General features: G+C 39.0%; 2 protein-coding genes across 2 annotated transcripts in view; one reads left to right on the top strand and one right to left on the bottom strand.

Annotated features, from left to right (window-relative positions):
- The window catches only part of LOC141903636 (exportin-6-like), a 78,527-nt gene that overhangs the window by 38,074 nt on the left and 17,217 nt on the right, over positions 1-23,236 (bottom strand). The window contains exons 6-10 of the mRNA XM_074791843.1: positions 22,139-22,574; positions 21,938-22,064; positions 19,593-19,708; positions 1,602-1,710; positions 1,001-1,093 (exon numbers count right to left, since the gene is read on the bottom strand). Coding sequence (XP_074647944.1) covers positions 1,001-1,093; positions 1,602-1,710; positions 19,593-19,708; positions 21,938-22,064; positions 22,139-22,574 — 881 coding nt within the window. The remainder of the gene's footprint in view (positions 1-1,000; positions 1,094-1,601; positions 1,711-19,592; positions 19,709-21,937; positions 22,065-22,138; positions 22,575-23,236) is intronic.
- On the top strand, positions 16,246-17,036 carry LOC141903257 (uncharacterized). The gene is made up of 4 exons (XM_074791346.1): positions 16,246-16,384; positions 16,476-16,536; positions 16,683-16,911; positions 16,983-17,036. Exons 1-4 carry the CDS (start codon positions 16,246-16,248, stop codon positions 17,034-17,036), a joined length of 483 nt encoding a protein of 160 aa, XP_074647447.1.

Genomic DNA, 23,236 nt, shown 5'->3' on the forward strand with positions numbered 1-23,236 from the left:
GATGGCCACCAATTGTGTCACAATTGGCTGATCAAAAATACCTGTCTCAGGTATAAAACATCCCTTTCCAAAGAATACCCATCAGCAATTGCAATGAGAAATAAATGGGGGGGGGGGGTTACGGGGTTCAAATATACACGAAAGATCAAGGCGTCTTCAAAATTTCCTTCAAAAAGTTCAAAAACGTGTAAAAAGTGCTGATTTTGGCGAACAACAATGGCTGCCAGTCGGCCATCTTGATTCCGACAGGGCCAGTTTTTTGGGCTGAAGATGTGTCTAAGGTAGATACATGTATAAACCAAATATCAAGACATTACCTTGAAGCGTCTTCAATACTTCCCAAAATAACTGGATTCCGTCTACAGAAGGACGAAAAGTGAACGCAATAGCCCGCTGGGACTAACGTCCCAAGTGGGCTAAAAAGCCGATATTAACATCGGCCCGAAACCAAGACCAAATCAATTCATAATTCATTGATTGAATCTACACTACAATATATGTATTTATTCAAATATTTCAATAAAAAGATTAACTTCTTAAATCTATTCCAAATCATAATACGTTCTTACCTGTAAATTTACTCAATCGATCGACTCAGCAGGTGCTTAAGATGAGTTCTTAATAGGACAGATTAATTTATTAAGCGTGGTGATAATACAGTATCATGATGTTTGAATGCCAAATAAATGCCTGCTCGAAAAAGTTCATATTTGTTGATTGTACGTCCGTGTTTGTTCGGTTTCAAAGCTGAACACCATTTGACGTTTACACAGTGGTTGCATATTATAGGTTCAAATCTGTCAATGCATTTTATTCTATGTACCGGTATTTCCATTAACTACAATTCCCATCATCCTCAATTGCTTTGCAGAAAACCCGTCATCGCTGCTTTGCAGCTAGCTATATTTGAGGTTAATATTTCAGTGGTAAAATCAGGGGTCATTAACTTAACTTTTATGGTACCTATTTTCCCCACATTAGTTATTATTATGGTACCTACCAGTATTTGAAATGATTCCACTGACATTAAATCGCAGATTTTTGCTACAACTTCTAAATTTTGACGCAAGAAACTCTGCCATTCAGTTTCTGACTGAAATAAATTGTTAAATCAGTTCATTAGTAAATTGCCAATTTCGATCTGCTTTCATTAAATTCAATTGAATTGGCCGACTGCCGCTTCAAGATTTATATTTAATACACATGACTATTGAATCTTCATTAAAGTTTCTGAAACTCCAGCCCAGGGTCCCCACAGAATGGTCATTCCTGGATATAAGGAGTTTTAAAGGAGAAAATTTCAAATTTCAAGAAGCGTCAGCATTACTTTCATATTCAAACTACAGTAGACTCCTTCTAAATTGGTACCGTTTATCTCAGTGAAACTGTATTCGGTGGTTTGTGAGCAAATCTTTATCCCTTACACCAATCGAGGTGTAGATTACGGTACAACAACAAAAATTTTTAAAGGCCCATTTCTTAAAATTTGAGGAGTTTTAAAAGGAGGTTCAGGCATTTTTGCTTAAATTAAATGAGTTTCATGCAACTTTAGAAGCGTTTCCTGTCATGAAGTTTCTAAGGGATCAAGGAGTCATACTTACATTGTCATCAACAGTATCGTCATCTAATTCATCAAGCTGTGACTGGTTGAATCGAAATCTCAATTTTTCTAATATGCGAGCTAACAAACTCATTAATGCATCTTTATACCTGAAATAACAATCTCAAAATGTAGCTGCAAAGTAGCAAGAAAGGGTTTTCTGCCTAGCAACATCCTTGATATGCAAACTAAAATGAATTATTGAAACGAAAACAATGTTTATTGTCGGAGATTAGAACCGGATATGATAACTGGCACTGCCGGACATAACACTTTTTGAAACAATTTGGTACATTAACACATTCGCTGTCGCTGACGAGATAAATCGTCATGGTGGGTGCACCCCAGTTTGCCATGATGAGTTATATCGTCATCGATTCAATGTCATTTCATAGCGTTATGAATGACCTGGCAGAGGTGAGAAACTAGCTAACAATTGTCTGGCAGTATGGAGAGACTAAGATATTATTTATGGGAGTAACTCAAGTCTGGTGCACACTTAAGAAATTTTTTCAAAAAGATCTTCAGAATGCAATGAATTTCAGCTTCTTTTCAGGCCAATATTTAGATAGAAGATAACGACTAAAATCATTCTATATCATTTTTACAATAAAACTTTTATTCTTTTAGATTCTTATTTGATTTTTCACACTGCCAATAGGGACAAGAAAAAATTGAGAATCTCTTCACCATTGCCAGTGACGAGTAATCTCGTCATTGGTTTTTTATACTAAAATAGATCAGTGTATTGATTTATGAATGTACAAATAGTGCTGGCAGCATATAAATTGTATTATGTCAATAATGTTAATAATTAGTGTTGACCGAACCTTAAACCGTAAGGTGGCAGAGAACGTGTTAAAATCTAATTCCATGCAAAGGCTTGAAACCTTACTTCATCAAGGCTTAACAAAATTCTAAGGATTTCTACTGTAGGTGTTAGGGTGTAGAATGTACCTTATATTTAGAATTAACATTTTAGCAATAACCTACACATGATGAAATATCAATAATAAACTAATAACAAGGCCAGGGTTTTTGCAAGATTTGAGGCTGATTGAGTATTCGTAGATCTAAGTGATGTTAAGGATATTCTATGGATTTATCGGACATACCGGCAGGGTAGGACTGTGTACTTTCAACGAAAATAATGTTTTGGTTATATGATGTTATGCATTGATATATGTATAACCAGGTGATATCACTATTCTTTGGAAAAATTCTTTTTGCATTGTTTAAAAACAGTAACCAAATTTTTAAAACAGTACACGTGTATTTCTATCAGTATAGGACCGGGATGATTTTTTCGAGCATGTGTTTGTCTTTCTCTGTAGAAGGGCACAGAGTTAGAGTTACTTATTACGACCTATTCAGCAAACAAAACAGTCCTAAAATTCTTTTTTCGGGGCTAATTACCCACTAGAACCTTCTGGCTAATTATACGGTTTATGTTTGATGCTCTGTCCAATCATTCCAGTATCAAAGTTCACATCACTGAAATCTCCTCAAAAGCAGATGAGCCACAGCAAACATTCCTCGCCGTTGAAGAAATATAGCAACTGAATAAATTATTGAATCTTTTTTAAAATATTGCTATATTTAAAAGGAGGAAACCAGTTTTGAAGTAGTACATAGGGACCAGCAGACAGCACTTAAGGTGTCTATTGTTAACAGGCTGCACCATTCAAAATATTTCAGACACAAACTGAAATCAAACTAGAAAGATACTTTTTAATAGGACGACGACGGAGAATAGAAATTAAAACTTATGGTGAAGACAAGTGAGGTTGGTTGGTAAGGCTTACACACTGTAGTGCTTTTCAAACACGTTTGTAAGACAGGTCCAAATGAAGTACCACTGTTAGACAAAGAGTTGAGAGTCAACATACAATGCAAGTTTAAGGTATTACAGAGATTTAAGGCAAAATGGAGCAGTTAGCATCCCTGCAAGTTTGAAAATTACAATTTTTGGAACTAAAATTTGTATTTCTGAGTAGTACTTACCCTTTCCACGGCTCAAACGCAAGGTAAGAGGGAAAAAAGAGAGCATTTACCCGAATTTTGCAAAATTATTACTTGCGAACATGAGCTCAAACTATGTACATGGATACACCTCTCGTGATCCTGATAATGCAAACATAAAACTTCTAGGCTTTAGAGTCCGATCCGAAAGTGGGTTAAATTTGACAAAATACACTCCCAGTTTAGAGTCAAACCTAATAATCTATACCATACAATAGTAGAACACAAAAGTAGCACAGACAGCGACTGGATCTGGCAGGAACAATTACCTCAGATAAATCTTTTCCCTTGGTCTTATTGATTCTAATGTGGAATAGAATTGAATTTTCTGAAATTTGCTCAATAAAACAAAAGTGAATTGGATTTGATGTTTTATTTGTTCAATAAAGCAGGGTTCATAGCCTCCAGGCCCAACTTAATTCAAGTACTTTCAAGGACCTATTTCAACAAAATTCAAGTACTATTTTCTGAAAAATACCATATAAACACTTAGTATTTAAGGCCAATTTATTGCAATGAAAATTCCTTTGTTGCAGAAATTTAAAAGAAGTACAAACGCAAATCATCATAAAGAAACATCCACGCGTAGCAGAGCACTTGATAACTTGGGAATCTTTCAGCTTTATTTTAAGAAAGATTTACTACATGTATCAGAAATTAATAACTTTAAAACAAGAAATCTGTGGGCCTATCAATGGAACTACAGGTAGACCTCGCCATCAAAAAGCCATACTATCGAAAGCAAAAATAACAAAATTATACAAAATTAAATTACAGCTCATCGACCTATTTACAATCGATTAATTTACTCCATTTGAGTTTCGATGGCTGAAATTACGTCGGCCAACTCATGTGATTTGTCTTTAGCCGAATTTCTCATGGTCACAGATTTTAAAATGAGCTCATGAGTTCCACTTTGTTTGCGAGATTTTAAACTTTCATCAGCCAGTGAATCAGCAGAGGCGTTCAGACTATTAATATCAGTTTCCACGCATTGTTTTTTCGCAGTAAGCTCATTCAATTTCTCAGTTCCTCTCTTGCGCTTTAAATCTTTATCTTGCTCCTTGAGAAAGTCTTTGTAACGACTATGCGCTGATCCAGCATGTGTTACCAGCTCAGGGGGAATCGGAACTTTAGTGACATCACCATCAAAACTAAGTACATAATCACAAATGAGCCTTTGAGCTCTGTATGTCATTTCAGCCATATTATCCCTTTCCACCTGCCGGTTTATGGAATTTGGAAGTGTTTATTCCCATGTGCATTAAAAGAAACTGATCCAAATAGTCTTTTTTCCTATCAAATGAACTAAATGATGACTTATTCTTATTAACATAGACACAGAACTCATCAAAGCTGCTTAGAATGTCATCACAGTCCTGTTCTTTCACACGCTTGTTTGTTACTAATATTGTAAGGATACGTTTAAACTCTTTTTTACACACATCCTGATTGTTAGCTAAACGCACTGGATCAAGGCACTGAATATTTCTTACAATACCATATTTTATGGGTGCTTTCAGTAGTAATTTTTTCAGAAGAGCAATAACAAAGTTACGAAACTCACTGCAGAATTCTAGAATTTGACGTTCAGATATTTGTTTTGTGGCAGTCAATTCACGCAGCTTTGTTTCAGCACTAAAGCCCACCTCAATTTTGGAATGACGGACATGACTCTCAGTATTGGACAGGTCAATCTCAAGAAGCTTGAGTATAGAGTCTGCATCATCAACAACACTGGATTTGATAATACGTTTCATAAGTCTCCGAACCAGATCGGACAAATCTCCTGCCATAAAAGGCAACATAGGGCTGTCTGATTGATACATTGTCATGAATGGAGTTATTTGTTTTGCTACGGAGAGAAATGCTTGAAGGTGCGGAATGGTCATGGAGTGTGATGCAGCATTTTTTACAACTTGATATGAATTACATGTTGGTTGTGAAGCTCTCTTCAACTTAGTCTCAACCCATTCTACATAATGTTGAACAGCAGGCCAAATCTGTATGACACGTTCGGCGGCTGGGGCGTTTTCTAACCATCTGTAAAAAGTATTGACAAAAAATATGGCATCAAACATTAATCATGGAATAAGGTCACATGAATAACTGTATTTAATGGATTCCAGAAACAGCACTAATTTCACCAACACTAGTGTTAAAAGAATGCAGCTTATTTTAATACTGGTATCAATGTGGGTGTGGAAGGCACTGACACTAAAATAAACACTTGGGCACTATTGTTATAAGCTGCCTTTCAATAATGCAGCATTAAATTTTCTTGCCGTATCTGACAGGTTAGTTCATGAATGAGTTAAACTTCTGCTCTGGATTGAAGATGAGGGAAGACATAAAATCTTTGACTTACCTGTGACGACAGAATTTCTTTGGAAATACCGTTGAATGCTTCATGAAATCCTCCCTTCTTGCAGGAGCATCTTTAAATAACATATAAAGGCTGGTCAAGAGAGATTCAATATTCCATTTCATTGTTTCTGACCCAGACTTGAATGCATCGTTGAGAATATGCAATCCACATGATCCAATTTTTAACAACCCAGAATCAACACCATACTCATCTTTCAAATAGTTACTGAGTTTATCATAAAAACACCAATTTACGCTCGGACCGTCCATGGACAATTGATACAGTTCAGAATAATTCAAATCAAACTCTGCCGTGAACACATTTAACATATCAGCTGCCGTAGCATGTCCAATGAAAGCTGATCCATAGTAATGCGACCTAACTTTGCCTCCATCCCATGAACGAAACATAACATCTAACTGCTTTGACTGTGTTCTTTTGTTGAGCGATTCATCAAATAACAAGACGTAGGGACCTTCTCCTATTTTGTTCTTAATCAGGTCCTTAAGATACGGATAAATTCCGAAATTAACCAGATAAGACACCTTTCTCTCGCTAAAGGTAAATTTGTCCGCAATTTCTGAATCTGGAAACATGCACTTGAAAACGCTTGGGGAACGTTCACATGACTTAAAGGAATAATGTCTATAGACAACATTCAGCGCCCAAACTAATCAGCCCGCAGTACATTTTCTTTGGTCAGAAAATTATCTAAACTGTAGCTGGTATGCCCACTGACTGCAGCTGGTTCTGAGGCTGTCGAAGAAGCTCTGAAATGTATAAAATTGAAAAGCTTTTCTTGCTCATTTCAATCACCAAAGCTAAAAGAAGCAGCCTCACTTCATTCAAAGTTAACCTTAGGAGCGCGATTTAACGACAAAAACCTTGGTAGAAATTTTGAATATTTTGATAAACCAATGGAATGGATTGAATATTATGATCACAATGGCCTGTAATTGCTAATAAGAAATATCCGATCAATTGTTTAGACCTAACCACAACAGAAGAGAGAAGTTTTCATAGACTTACCTGTTGTTGTTACAATCTTTATTGTTTTCAAAAAAAGCTGATAGCTTCGTCGTTTTAGATATTGCTGCCCCACCAGTTTGATGTTTTCTTGAAACCGCGTGACTCTTTAGAGCCGCTTCTCCCATCGAAGATATGTCAATGGTTTTGGCGCATATCTTGCACCTAGCTTCTGTTGAAATTGGTCTGCATTGAATCCAACTTTTGTATGATTCATGCACCAACCAGGCGTCAGAGAAATGACACTTTCCCATACTGGCCTATCTAATTTTGAATCCAACAAATTTCGATGACCGGCTTAAACGTCTAAATGATAACAGCTTAACGCTTAATCATGATCAGCTCGGGGTACCCCGACATAAAAAATCACCTTTCGATAGTTAATGCTCCAAAGATCGTCAAAATCAAGAACGGTCTTTTTATTAATTTGAGGTCATTATTTACTACCAATAATCTATTAAGAATTATTTTGAAGTATTTTGTTTGTTTATTTCATCACAACGGCATTTGTATATACGCGGCGCGCGATAGCGATAGTGCCACCACGTGTCTACTAATAGATTTGTATACGCATTGTCAGCAGTGAGCCACGTGCCTAATACATTTGTACTGTATATATACACAAGTCAGCAGTGTATACGAGTCTATAGCACGCTGACAGTACAGTCACAGCACTCTCACACGTGGTTGGCAGTGCGCGGGCGTATTGAAGTCAATACAACAAACTAATTGACAAAATTTGGACAAGATTAAAAATTCAAGGACTTCCAATGATTTTTACTGAAATTTTGAAAATTCAAGCATTTTCAAGGCCTTGAAAACGCATTTTGTGATTCAAGCACTTTCCAGGATCGCTACGAACCCTGTAAAGTAAAATTGAATTGGATTTGATATCGTTTTGCAGAAAAAAATTTGATTGAATTTGTAGTTTGAGCACATGGCTAATTAGCATAGCAAGGTCATCTATCCGATTTGAGAAAAAGCTATTTTTCCCGGACTTTGCACAATGGTCAATGATATTTTCTGAAGTGCTAATAAAAATATTCCTCCCAAAAACCAAATCAACTAAAGCCTTCACAGAAATCGATCTTTAAATACAATTTTAGATCTTAAAATAAAACGCGGAAATAAAACGGTAGATGATACCGCGGGTTCACGTGAACACCTGCTGATTTCGGCGACTACTGTAAAAACCGGCGTATAAGTCGAGTTTTTAACCCTTGATTTTACCACTGAATTATTGACCTCGACTTATACGCCGAGTACAGTTTTCTACTAAGTATTTTCAGGTCACAAGAAATATTGATTCTACCAGATAAAAAAGACAGTGTTCATCTTCTCACTGCTATAACAGTTTCAATAATTATTCATGATAAATAAAGCTATTTAATGAAAAAAACTTCTTTCATTTTGACACAGCTTCATTTAAAACGATGTATTCATATATGCGCGCTCATAGCAGCGCTTAATACATTAGGCTATATATAGGCTATATATAGAGTGTGACTCACACTACTGTATCACTGTATGGTAGTGTATTATACCCGAGTGTGTGTGTAACAGTCTATTGATTAACACACAGCAGCAATCAGGCTGACGCGCGGTGGCGTGCGTGAAGGCACACATCGTTATCAAAACAAACTATTCAATACAATGATACTAGTAATTATTCTTCTAAAAGAAGGGACTCGACTTATAAGCCGGATATATGTTAAAATCATGAAATGTAGGTCTAAAAATCGACCTCGACTTATACGCCGCGTAGACTTATACGCCGGTTTTTATGGTAAGCCAATCATCTTTGCTTTCTGATTGGCTTTTCAAAACCAATATTTCAGATATTCGCAAAAAGCTCATATAAATTTTAACGAGGCCCTCTTTCAAAATTCAGCTACGTAGAGTTTGGAGAATGGATAATGCTCTAATGAATGATTTGTATCAATATATGCTCAGTTGCACAGACAAAGAGCCTTGCTCTGGAAACCATGTCATTTAAAATCGCTCCATTTGTATAGTAATAGGCTCAGCCTACAGCGGGCCTAATAAAAGGACGTGAATGTCGATGGAGAATTCCAAAAGGCAGCCCAACAGACTTCTTCCAAAGGAGCACCTGAAAAGACTGCGCAGGAAGTGGCCATAGACCTCACTTGATGAGAAACAATTCCCTCCAAAGAAAGATTCTCTTTCAATAAAATGTCCTTGATCACTGAAGAAACCCATCGGGCCATTGTGTCCCGAGAAATATCACCCTTCAGGTGATCCAACAGCGGAATAAATAACCACTCCCTCGTACCCCTTCGTGGAGCAGAGCAATCTAAATAGAAATACAACACCCGTACAGGACATAACATCCTGTCCGGAAGACCCAGTTCCACTCGATGTTTTAGGGCTTCAATTCACCATTGACGGCCGACAGAGGCTGACTGTTAATTCTTTGCCAACAACTCCAAAGTAGGCCGCAGTGAAACAAATTCCTTTGCTGGCCCGTAGACAATATGACCTTGTCGAACTGAAAGTGCATGAATCTCAGAACGACGGGCCGAGCAAGCCAAGAACAACAAGAATACAGTCTTTTTTGACAAATTCTCAAATGACGCTGCGGAAAGAGGTTCAAATAGAGCCTCCATTAACTTCTTCAAAATTACTGACAGATCCCATGGTGGAATATCCTCGATACCCAAAGCCGGGAAACTGAAAACCCTGCAACTAGCTGGGATATCCGATGATCCGCTGATACATTTGGCCGTCCAGAAGCATGCAATGTATGGGAAATCGCGGAGCGGTAACCTTTAATAGTTATAACCTGCAGACCTTTTACTACAAATAGATGCAGTAAAAAATATGCCAAATGAGCTACAGAGGGTGTGCATGGATCAATTTCCCCTGTAGCACAACAATCTGCAAAATGACCCCATTTGGCGTCGTAAATGATACTTGTCGATGGCTGCTTAGCTGCTGCGATAAAGGAGGCAGCCTGTTCCGAAATGCCTGAAGCTGACAAAGATCACTGGACAATGGCCAGGTGAGCAGATTTAACCACAGGTTGTTCGGATGATGCTGAAAGTTCCCCTGAGACAAAATCAATGGGAAATTCGGAAGAATCCTGGGGTTGTTACACAGAAGGTTGAGAAGTGGTAGGGACCTTTTCTTCGCCAACCAACATGGTGCTAGCAGAACTATGTTTCAATTGACTGATCTCTCCATTTGATCCAGCAAGGGCGGGAGGACTGGTGTGGGTGGGAATGCATACGCATGCATCCCCGACCAATCCAGAGAGAAGGCGTCGACCCCCAACTCTTCCGCGTCTGGAAACGGGGAAACAAATAGTGGACACTTCTGATTGAACTGGGTGGCAAACAGATCCAGCAGCGGATTGCCGAACATGTCTCGAACTCGATTGGCTACTTCTTGGTGGAGAACCCATTCTGTCGCAATAGCCTGACCTCGACGAGAAAGAGCATCGGCCATCACGTTCCTTTTCCCTGCTAAAGGCACCACAGTCAGGGAAACGCCCTTTGCCTGGAACCGAAGAAGAACTTTGGCCAACAGATCTGTGAGGGTTTCTGAGTAAGTGCCCCCTTGATTCTGTTGGTATGCCCTCACCGTTGAATTGTCCGTGGCTACCCAAACATGATGGCCCTCCACTGTTTTGTGAAAGAACTTCAGAGCCTTCCAAACCACCAGCATTTCCAGGAAATTTATGTTGTTGGTGGCCTCGTAGCGAGACCACCTCCCGGCTTTGACTCGGTTCTCCAGATGCGCCCGCCACCCTTGGTGACTGGCATCCGTGAATACACGAACTGGAGCCTCCAACGGGGCCAGTGAAACACTGCTGTGTTGAAGGTTCAGGAATCAAGGTCTCCCAGTTGCCCTTTGACTGAGACCAGAAGACCTTCCAATATATTTGCAAGCGCCTGCTTCTGAGGCGGCCTAAGGCAGGGCCGTCGGAACGGGGGCGGCAACTTTGTTGCTGAACTAAAAATGTTTTTTTTTAAATGTTCTTTCCTCTCGTAATGAATATCATGATTTTCATAGCCAGATTAACTCAGAATCAATCTCAGAGCTTGGGAAAATCAAAAAAAATTGCGCCACCCTTGGTGACTGGCATCCGTGAATACACGAACTGGAGCCTCCAACGGGGCCAGTGAAACACTGCTGTGTTGAAGGTTCAGGAATCAAGGTCTCCCAGTTGCCCTTTGACTGAGACCAGAAGACCTTCCAATATATTTGCAAGCGCCTGCTTCTGAGGCGGCCTAAGGCAGGGCCGGCGGAACGGGGGCGGCAACTTTGTTGCTGAACTAAAAATGTTTTTTTGAAATGTTCTTTCCTCTCGTAATGAATATCATGATTTTTATAGCCAGATTCACTCAGAATCAATCTCAGAGCTTGGGAAAATCAAAAAAAAATTGGGGGAGGACCCATAGACCCTTTTGAAATACAGCAGCATGACAATCAGATCATCAATATAAACACTAGCCGCCCCACTGAAATTTTCCTTCCGACGGCCCTGTAAGGGCACCACCAGACCCAAGGAGCTGATGGAGTCTAGAAGCCGCGACCAGTAGCGAGCTGTTCTCGGGGTTGTGGACACTCCCGCTACAGCTTCTTGAAGTTTGGCTACTCGAGCCATGGACAGAAAGACTTTGCCGATTCGGAGATCGAAGTTCATGCCGAGATAAGTGAACTGTTGGGTCGGCGTCAACTGAGATTTTTCCGTTTACGTGGAACCCTAGCTGATGGACTAAGTCCAAGACTGAGGTCATTGCCTCCAGACATTCTTGAGCAGAGTTAGCGACTATTAACCAGTTGTCAAGGTAAATGAACAATCAAACACCCCTGGTCTGAAGTTCCTTCTGAACAGACTTGACCACCTTGGTGAAAACCCACAGGCCGTACTGAGGCCAAATGGAAGAGACCTGAACTGAAACGGGCGGCCTTTCCACTTTATCCTGAGAAATCGCCGAGATTTTGGGTGAATTGGAATCTTTCAGGCATGAAATAAGCATCTTTCAGGTCCAATGAAGATGCCCATTGACCCGGACGGATACCTTGAATCACGTCCTTGGGTTTGGTCATCCAGAACCTTGGAATGTCTAGGTGCCGATTGAGGGATGACAGATCTATCACTGTCCGTTGACCCCCTGTGGCCTTTGGTACCATGAATATTCGAGAAAACCAGCTAGAATTTTCGTTGCAAACTGGTTCTATCGCTTCCTTCTTGGCCAATTCCTTGAGAGCCGGAGTGATTAAGGCCTCCTGACCTGGTTTTGGCCGCATGTTGGGAGGTGACCTCGTCAGGCGCGGTCGCTTTAGGAAAAAGAGACGGTAGCCACGTGAGACGACCCGGGAGGGCCAACCGTCTCCTAAAAGGTTAGACCAGTGGATGGCTACCCGCTGTAGACAACCTCCCACTGGTTCAGAGAATTCATTTCGAGTTTTTCCGAAAAGAGGAGCCCCATTCTCGGAGGTTTCCCCTTGCCCCAATATGAACCGGAACTGTTATGACCGGACAAGGTTTGACACGATTGTTGGAGCTGTGCGCTAGTTCTCCAACTGGCATCTGAAGCCGCCTGAGAAAGCGCTGAAGTTTGAGTTGGTCCTGTTTGAGTCCGTGCCGAACCTTGCGCGCCAGCGCCAGACCAGAACGCTTTTTCCACGGAGTTCGGACAGTGGGCTTGGTCTGGACCTACCGAATCTTCCTCAGCTTGGCAGAAACAGGAGCGCACCAACCGGAAAAGGGACGCGAAGACGTCCCCAATGGAGCTCTCAGTAAATAATTGGACACCATATCTGGTAAACGAGCTTTGGAACTGGAGTCCATAACTGACTGACGATAGGCAAAAACAGGATTAGCCTGACCCCGAACCGACAACGGAATGACATGTGAAACAGACCGAGCCAAAGATTGGATAATCCGGTTCATTCCCTCTAGTTTTAGGGCTACTGACTCTGGGTAGGAGTCCCCATGGACGGCGGCGAAAGTTTCGTGAAGCTCGCCCGTCAATACCTTAAGAGCCATATCCTGAAACGAACCAACCCAAGTAAGATTGTCCAGGATTGACGTCATGGCCACCAAACCAGACTTAGGCAAACGAGTACCCGACTGTGCTGAACCAGTATCCGGGCTGATCAAAGTATAATCAGCATCCAGGCAGCTATGACTATGATCCACAGCACCTGGAGTTGCATAATACGTCGAGCGAAATGCGCCAATAGGCGGATCGGTTGAACTAAAATATTTTCCAGATTTCATAAAACGTTCAGGGGCGACATTCACCCCATAATTGCGTATCTAATCTAGCCCATTCTCTTGAAACAGCTGACGATTCGCGTAAAACATTAAGATCAGAGTTGGGAGGGCGATAAGCTTCGATTGACTCACCGACCAGAGGAGCCGCTGTGGGTTTAGTGCGAGTTGCCCCGTGTTTGACCAAAAACTCACTAATCATTGCTATAAATGGCATGTCCCCAGGACTGGACCGGTGCCGGTATCTCGACTACCGTGGCCGCACGCGCTCGGTTCAAATCCTGTAGTCCTGTAGTCTGAACCGGTGATCGACCAGCGACCGGTGATTGACCCGAGACCAGTGCCGGAGAACTGGCGTTCCTCCCCGGTGAACAGAGTTGGGAAGCCAACCGTGCAAGTACAGCCGGCGACTGCTCTGCTATACGATTTGAAATCGAATTAGAGACGTCAGTGGGCACGTCGGCCCAAAACCGACGAATCTCTACGATTAACGCAACAATGATCTTTCAGTTTCTGAGCCTTATTAGCACGAATCCAAAGGTCCTCGGACCAAACCTCGCAAGTCTTACATGGATTACCTCTGGAGCAGATTTGCCCAGATTTCCGCCTACAAGACGCACACGAAACGTGGTCGTCCCAGGCAAATGCCCACATCCCTCCCCACCACGATGCTGACCTTTAGGAGGGGGAGGCATAATTATTCAATCAATCGTTCAACAATAATGAATTCAATTCAATTCAATTAGTTAAATCATTTCGGGAAAAAAGAACAAGGGATAGCCCCCCGAACCTAACGGACTCACCGTTACGAGAGTGATAACTCCCTTAACTTCCTAATCCCTTTATTTTTTGGGCGCAAAAATCCAACGCGTTCATAAGCAAAAACTCCAAGAAAAAAGATAGCGGATTTCGCTGGTGGCTAAATGCAATACCACATATAGAAAAACCATTGGCGATCAATCCAAATTTAGAAAATATAAGCAAAAACCATAGGAAAGGGTACAGTACTCGACGGAAATATTAGAGGACCTGAGGCTCGAAATAGGTAAGCTCGCTCAACAAAATCGTCGTCGGTATGGATTGATATTGCCTTAGATACGATAAGAGGGGTTGCGAAATGAAGGTAGGCCTATCATTTTAGCCATGTTTTAGCGGTGCATGTTTAATCCATATACTATCAAGTTATATTTACCATACCACCGGATACAGTCTGCTCTCAGCACAATCGGCACAACCCATGATATAGGCCAATGACAATACAGTCCGTGGGGTACAAGCTTCACAACCATGTGTTAACACGACCAGCACCGTAACGCGCATTAACCATTACTGATACATACACGGTGAACACTGCGTGTATAAGGCGATATTGCTGACGGGACTGTAACTTATGTTATCAACGTGCACTCTCATCACTGTGCCGAAACCTAAGTACACATAATCGGGCTCTAAAAACGGATAGCTGACGCAAAAGTCCAAAAGAATTAATGACTATTAATCATTTTACTTAGTAAAAGTAAGAAAGTTTTCAGCGTTGCATGACGTACTGCTATCTGTAAAAACTATACTGTGCATGTACTAGACTATAGAGCGCACGTGAACACTGAGTATAGATTCAAGACAGCAGCTAATGTTGAATCGATGTAGCACGTGTACTCACCGAGTCCATATCACCAATGTGTAAACATTCAATTAATCCGCTGACACACACACCAAGAAAATACCCAACTTTTGGGCAATAAACGATAAAATAAATCTCCCGATATCTATATACGGAAATAAACAACTAAGTCAGAGAATAGGCCTATGTAAAGCGCTATTTCAAAAATGTATTCGTGACACTATTTCAAGCGCGGACTAATACATGTCGTGCCTACGTACCGTCGTCCTAACAAAACCAACCAAATAATTTCAGGCATATTGATGACAATCAATAGGCTACAATCTGTTGGAGCTTGTCACAGCAGGAAATCTAAGGTGGGCATACCAGGTATGGGAAATGCTCGATAATGACCTTATAGCATTATACTAAACATTCATTCATTTTGGGGAATCACATCCCTGTTGCTTGTTAAGTCAGGATCTGAAAAAATTCTTCCCGGGCAAAGTTATTTCTTCCCTCAAACCTCATGCAAGTTTACAACAACTGTCATACTACCTTACCCCATCCCATATTTAAAGAGATGAAATGATTTAACAAGAGCCCGAAGGGGCACTACAGCCAGCCTGTCACATTCAATTTTCATAAATGATGCAATCTGTGGATCGTATTAGTCAAAATACACTCCCTGATCAATATAAGTTAAACAGTACAATCATGTTATTATTCAAAGTAGCACTAACAGCAGGTACAAAAACCTCAGATCAGGGAAGTGTGACGAGATGGAATATGGACGCTATTGTGCAGCTCTTGTCGAATGTGCGTTGTAATTGCCCTAAAGCCGATAACGGTTCGTCGGCGAGCGCTTTGTTACGTAACGCGGCGATAAGCGATAACCAGCGAGATCGGGAATCTCCGTAATAATTCAGTTGTTTCCGAATATCGGTTTTTCATCCCATAATAAACTTATATAAAAATTCCTCTGTAAACTGGTTAAACTCAACACCTGATTACCCCTCATCAATTTTAGTCGATCAACTTGTATTCACAATTGTCTTAAATTTAAGTGCCTCTAGTTTGTCTCTTAACTGCTTCTCTTTAATCTGTTTTAGCGTGTAACTGTTTCTACGTTAATTTTCCTTTAGTTAGTATCATCTCTGATTACTTGAATTAGTCTCTTTGTCTCTGGATTGTATATATCTCTCATAATTTCTGTAGTATTCATTATTTCTGAAGATGACTATTAGGACATAGACGAAACGTTGAATAAACTACTAACATTTTTGGACTTTTTCGTTATCATTGTGGGATTCTCTCTACATCGCTTCAGACGGATATAGTGTTTTATCAATCGTGATATTGGTTCTTTCCGCTGTATTAAAATGGCAACGGTTGTCAACGAAATTATAAATGATGACGATTTTGACGATCTATTCTTTGATAGTGACGAATTGGTTCAGATCGATACGGAAATATTACGGGAATCCTCTGGATCAGGATCAACTAATTCGGCCGATTCTAGTGAGTGTTATTCCTTTTGAATCAATGAAATATCGGAATAGTTTCCACCTAATTGCAGGCACTTTATTCTTTCCTTTTCTTTTTCATATAGGTACTTCTCAGGCTCAGCTGACCAGAGACTGCGATCTGAACACGAGAAAACACACATACAGGTATTTTTTACATTTATTTTTATAATCAATACAATCCTTTTAGGTTATAAAATAATAAACGAATACAGAAAACAATATATAAACATAATATAAAAAATCCAGATAAGTACATGTTAAAATAATAATCATTATTATTATTTTCGCAGGAACACTATATATTTGGAAAAGGCTATGACTGAAGTGATTAACCATCGAGTATTTAAATTCAGTTCAAATGGAATGGCAGCAGTACATTATGGAAAATCGATCGATAAAATTTTGACTACAAATACGTCGCCTTCCAGACTTGGAATTAACCAGTGGTTTACAAAAATTCAAGATACATTATGTTCCGCCATTCACTTAAGCACTGCGAAAGATTTGGATAAAATGTGGGCAAAGTTTCATGTTGCGACAACTGAAATCGAACTTTTATATTAAAATTAAAAAATTATTTGTATCGATAGGACGACGATCCGGAGGTTTCGCATTTTTTCCACACAATCGACAAAGATCCATGACTAAAAACAAGAAAAGGTTAATTAAATGAGATTGCTGATGCTATTTAGGCAACTTGGTTTATATGGGGGACAATAATTTGTAGGCCTAATGTAAGCGTTATTAAGTAACATTATTATGTAGTAAATACACATTTTAAAGATCATACTTCGTGTATATGTTTGTGTCGTAACATAGCAACATGACGTCAGAAACGAAAGCTGCGCGAGTCTGGGCCGAAATATTTGACATCTTCAAGGCCCAAATAACGCTAAACCCGGAATCAGAACGAACTGACAAAAACATATGTTTAACACATAAAAACAGACTTTAATCACAATATAAATACTTAATGTTCCGATACCGGGTTTCGGAGATATAGAAGAATAAAAATACATACCTTTTTGGACAAATTTTACGAGAAATTGTTGAATTTCAACCGATTTTCTAAAGAAAAATATGAGTATACACAGCCACTTCCACGTTGTTCAATGAACTGCAGTGCACATGCGTAGTATCGATCGCAGAACATTTATCGGGCTAAAACTATTGCGGGTTGTTCTGCGACCGAATCAAAGTTGATGTTGACTGGTGTTCAGCTGGTAACACACACTCGATAAGCGTAGCTTACTGTTGTTGCGGTAACCTTTGATGTACGGGCTGAATTGAATAGCCTACATCCGGCAATTAAAAGCATCCGTATTCCATCTCATCACACTTCCCTGCTCAGATCAATCATTTCCCTTTGTCTTATTAATTTGAATGCAGAATAAAATTGAATTGAATTGGATGTTAATTTGTCCAATAGAATAAAGTTGGATTTGATGATCTTCGCTTAATAAAATAAAATTGAATTTGATATCATTTGCAGAATAAAATTTGATCGAATTTGCAATTCGAACAAATGGCTATTTAGCATATTAACCCTTACAATACCACTACCGTATGGCATACGGTACAAATTGTCATGCTAGCATACCCGTACCGTCTGTGATACTGTATCACTTAACCCTGCTTCTAGAAGGGCATATCTATCAATATCAGCCGGTGCTGCCATCTGCATAAAATCCAAGATGGCAACAGCCATGAAAAAAACAATTTGGCTGGATGAAACGGTTCAGCAGCTCGTATATGATGCTGACAGTGATGCTGGTGACGGAATTTGGTAATGAACAAATTGAGAGTGACAACGAATATGGCAGCAGCAGTTCAGATGATGAGGCTTAGTCAGAAAATAGGTTTATAGTGCCGGTAATGATTTTGATGATGAAAATGAAATCATTTACAATTTTTTTAGAACCTGTTGACACGGTTGTCATGGCAACGGACACAAATAACAATAATGAAGAAGAACCAGAAACTGTCCATCCTCAAGGTCACATATATCCAAAAAATTTGTCTTATTTGTAAGCCCAATGGTTATCAACACCATGGTAAACAATGTATCAGTGTCAAACAATTTTCTGAGGCCTGAAATTACACCCCAATGAAACCCCTTACATCCGGCCTTCCGACATATCGGTGGAGAAGTTGGTAAATGAGTAGAAAAATAAATTTCTTAGTTGTTCTATTGCTTTGAAATTTTTACAACATAAAGTAAGGATATATGGCATACAATTTCAGTTGGAATTGAATAGATCAGTGCATTTTGCTGGGAGACAGAGCAGTTTATCTGATACTTTTTCGTGAATTTTTTCATGGCGGCCATCTTGGAGTATGTGACCTTGACCTCAAGTTCACTTATATCCAAATTATTTATGTTTACATTGTTGGCCCAAAAGTTATCAACAACATACTATATAAATTTTCTGTCTCAGATACCTTGGTAACTATTGTATGAAGTTTCAAATATACCCCTATAAACCCCTAAATTCCCTCCGGTACAGCAGCGGGGACACTATGTGGTATTGAAAGGGTTAAGGTCATCCAATCCGATTTGAAAGCTATTTTTCTTAAACCCTGGGAAATTGTGAAGGATGAATTTTCTGTATTGCAAATAAAAAATGCCTCCCAAAAACCAAATCAAGTTCACATCAAATCTTGAAATGCAATTTCTTATCTTAAACAAGAACCCTAAGGAGCACTATGGCCAGCCTGTCAGCTTTTCATGAAATGGCAAATGATGCATTCTGTGGGTTATATTTGTCAAAATATACTCCCAGCTCAATACCTATAATTTACACAGTACAATCGTGTTTTCATAAGCAGCACAGACAGGGAGCCAGCAGGAACAAATACCTCAGATAAATCTTTTCCCTTGGTCTTATTGATGTGAATGCGGAAAAAACAAATCAACTAAAAATTTCACAGAAATCGATCTTGAAATACAATTCTAAATCTTAAAATAAAACCTGGAAGTAAAACAGTAGATGATACTGCAGGTTCCAGTGAACACCTGCTGATTTCTACGGCTAAGCCAATCATAGAGGAGTAATTGCTTAAAGGTTTTTGTTTTTCGTACGCAAGTATAGAATCACGCTAATTTTTTCATTGATTTTTGGGTGACACGATCTCGAGTCAAATTAGTAGCTTGAACAGAAGTTATTCAGTAACTAATAAATTTGTAGGAAATCTCTTACTTGTCTAGGAGATTATTTCCATCTTGATTTCTGCTTTGCATTTTCATCTGAGTAGAGATGTAGTCTAGAAAGATATTCCAAATATCCAAACAAGCAAAATATCCATCAAAAGTTGGCTAAAAGGAATAAAGAAAAATAACATAAATTGCCCATGGGCAAAGTGTGTTTTACCTTGAAAGCTAGAGGTTGTTTGGGGTAAGGGCATTGCTTGAAAAATCTTTTTAATTCTTGACTTCAAAGTTCTACAAGTTTAAATATTGTATTTATCTTTCTTAAAGGATTATTTTGTAGTCAAATAAAACCAAAGATATACATTTGTTTACGGTCCACATCCAAAATTTCGTAGGGTACAGGTAGGCGCGGCATGGAAACTATTTTATATTCTCAAAGAAATATTTTTCATAATATGAAAAAAATATTATACATATATGAAAAGCAATTAAAATTTCATTTCAAGTAAATAACGCAAGAATGTTTACTCAATCTTTACATAGACTGATTCTGAAGAAGTGGAGAATAGAAATGACAGATTTTATCATCATCTGCCCAGTCTGAGGTGCCCAGGGGTCGTTCAGATCAAACGTTTCCCTACCAATAGGATATTGTTCACGGTCGAGTTCTATATTTCCGTACCATATTTTTATAAAAATTTTGTTCAAATAAATTTCTTTTGTCATCATATCATAGAAAAGAAGTGTAGTTATCTATTTCGTATGGAATATGGCTCTATTTTGAGGATTACTATTTTTCCAGGCTGCTATTCCAGAAATTTTCCATGGTAATTTTGAATCCAAGATGGCTCACATTGGTCACATGACCTGAACGCACCAATCTGAACCATGGAAAATTATTCTGAAATGTAGCCCCGATTCATATCTCAAATTTGGCGTTTAGTTTGTTTATTTAAGTTGAATAGTTTCTGAGTAATGCTAAGTTAACTGGAGACACTTGTTTCACCAAAAAATCATCTCAGTATTGTACCATATAAAATGGCCCGTACTGAAAGGGTTAATTGCCCGTGAAAAACCTTTTTCCACCTATGAATGATGACGGATGGCACTAACATGGCCACCAATTGCGTGATAAGTGACTGAACACAAAACCCTTCTGATATGCTTTGATCCCTTCCCCAAAGAATACAATCATAAATTTCAATGAAAAATGGTACACCATTAGGAAGCTACGAGTCTTGAAATTCCGACAAAAATTGACCTCGTCTGACATAAAAGGGTCACTGGACGGCTATCTCAAGTATGATCTACCCAATCTAACCTGATGGGCCCTTAAAAGAAATAAATATATATGAGATGAAAATAATTCATTGAAGTGCCTTGAAAATTGTCCTTGAAAACTTCAAAAATGTGTAAAAAGTGCTAATTTTGGCGAAAAAAGGTCAGGTCCTGACTGGCTAAATTTTGGGTTGCAGATGTCTCTAGTATATTTACATGCATAGAACTAATATCAAAACAATCCAGAGCAGGATCTTCAAAACTTCCCAAAATAACTGGATTCCATCTACGGGTGGACAAATTTACAAACCAGAAGTGAACGCAATAGCTAGCTGGGACTAAACACCCAAGAGGGCGAAAAAGCTGATTTGCCTAAAACAATGGCCACAAGGCAGCCATCTTGATTCAAACACATCTTGACTCCGGCAAATCTTTGGCTGCAAATGCAGCTTGGGTAGATACATACATAAACCAAATATCAAGACCGCAAAATATCCAAGAAAACTAGAACTTGTCTCTGGAGGTGCGGTACCGCCTAGAAGAAACTTAACGTTTTCGTTTGCGTTTAGTTTTATATCGTTCAAACCGCTTTCTGTACTTCGTTTTGGTTTAGTTCCGACCGCGTTCGACACTCATTAGGGACAAATATCCCTTTCAGATTTACGCGTTTCGCTGCACACTTATGGGTGCAATGAAACTTCGAACGCTCCAATTAGGCGTTCATAATGTTACTGCGTGTATTTTACCATGTATTCATCAAATATAAGAAGTTGCACTCGAAAAGAAGGATTGGAAGCTGCAATTAATACGTTTGTGCGTTTGATGTACGCGTGCCAGATGCGTTGAATTTGAACAGCGGTGGTAACTAGTTTAATTCGGGTTTCTATTTCGTTTCAGCAAAAACGAAAGACGAAAACACAACGATATCCGACGAACGCCGGACACATTATGAGTTACGTTACTTCTAGGCTGTACCGTATGATAGATGAAAAATGATCACAATAGCCCATTGGCACTAAAATCGAATTGGGCTAAAAACCAGATTAATTGTCCGATATGTTCTGGACTGAGGAGTCTATTGTACAGTATATTTCAACAATGGAAGGGTAAACTGACCTGTTTGAATGTGTATTTGAAGAGTAATGACAGGAAATCTAGAACTGGAAATTGACTGTTAGATTCAAATCTGCGTAAATGTATACTAACAAATAGCTGCAAAAACTCAGTGAATTTGTCTATATAACTGAAAAATAACAAGGAGCTATATGAGAAAATATCAAATAACAGAAAGAGAAGGCGAAGAGATTGAAAACTAACCCTTCATCTAATTCCTGCAAGCGATTTCCCGATGAATTAGTTCCACTCTCTTTTGTTAGTCTTTGTAAAATGTAGAATGTTTGTTGAAACATTTGTAACAAAAAATCTTCTAACTCTAACGGCACACAATTTTTAGACAGTAATTCATTAATACAATTCATTGACTGAATGCCTAACAAATGATTTTGTTCGCAACATTGATTCCCAATGCTCGAGGTACGACCTTGAGACGTTTCACATCCGAATCCAGCAAATCGAAATATTGTTGTCAATAACGATGGTGTCATCGTCGAAGATAACGGAATCCATGTGAATAAATGAGATAAACAATTGAGCGCCGTCATAGAAACTAGATAAGAGTTCGTGTTCAACGGAGGCAATGATTCTATAGATATTTTACTCATCGGTGACTTAAACATATTGTTTAAAATATTCCCTGAAAAATCAACAACAAAATAGGATTAGAACAAGAACCCCAAGGGGTACTACGGCCAGCCAGTCAGCTTTTCATAAAATGGCAAAAAATGCATTTTGTGGGTTATATTTGTCACAATACACTCCCACTCAGATTCAAAACCTAATTATAATTTACACAATACATATAGTGATTTCATAAGAAGCACAGACTGGAGCTGGGAGGATTCCTGTGAAACAAATACCTCAGTTGAATCTTTTCCCTTGGTCTTATTGATTTGAATGCGGAATAGAATTGAATTTCCCGAAATTTGCTCAATAAAAAAAAATTGAATTGGATTTGATGTTTTAATTGTTCAATAAAGTAAAATTGAATTGGATTTGATCTTTTTTGCAGAAAAACATTTAATTGAATTTGCAGTTTGAGCACATGGCTAATTAGCATATCAAGGTCATCCATCCGATTTGAGAAAAAGCTATTTTCCCGGACTATGCATAATTGTCAATGATATTTTTTCTGTAGTGCAATTCAAAATATTCCTCTCAAAAACCAAATCAACAAAAAATTTCACAGGAATCAATCTTGAAATACTATTTTAGATCTTAAAATAAAACGGTAGAAGATACCGCGGGTACCAGTGATTTCAATAAGAAATTAACAAGCCAGGTCCCTTTGAAAAACAG

Source organism: Tubulanus polymorphus, chromosome 4 (genome assembly GCF_964204645.1).
Source record: "Tubulanus polymorphus chromosome 4, tnTubPoly1.2, whole genome shotgun sequence".
In the NCBI taxonomy this organism is placed as follows: domain Eukaryota; kingdom Metazoa; phylum Nemertea; class Palaeonemertea; order Tubulaniformes; family Tubulanidae; genus Tubulanus; species Tubulanus polymorphus.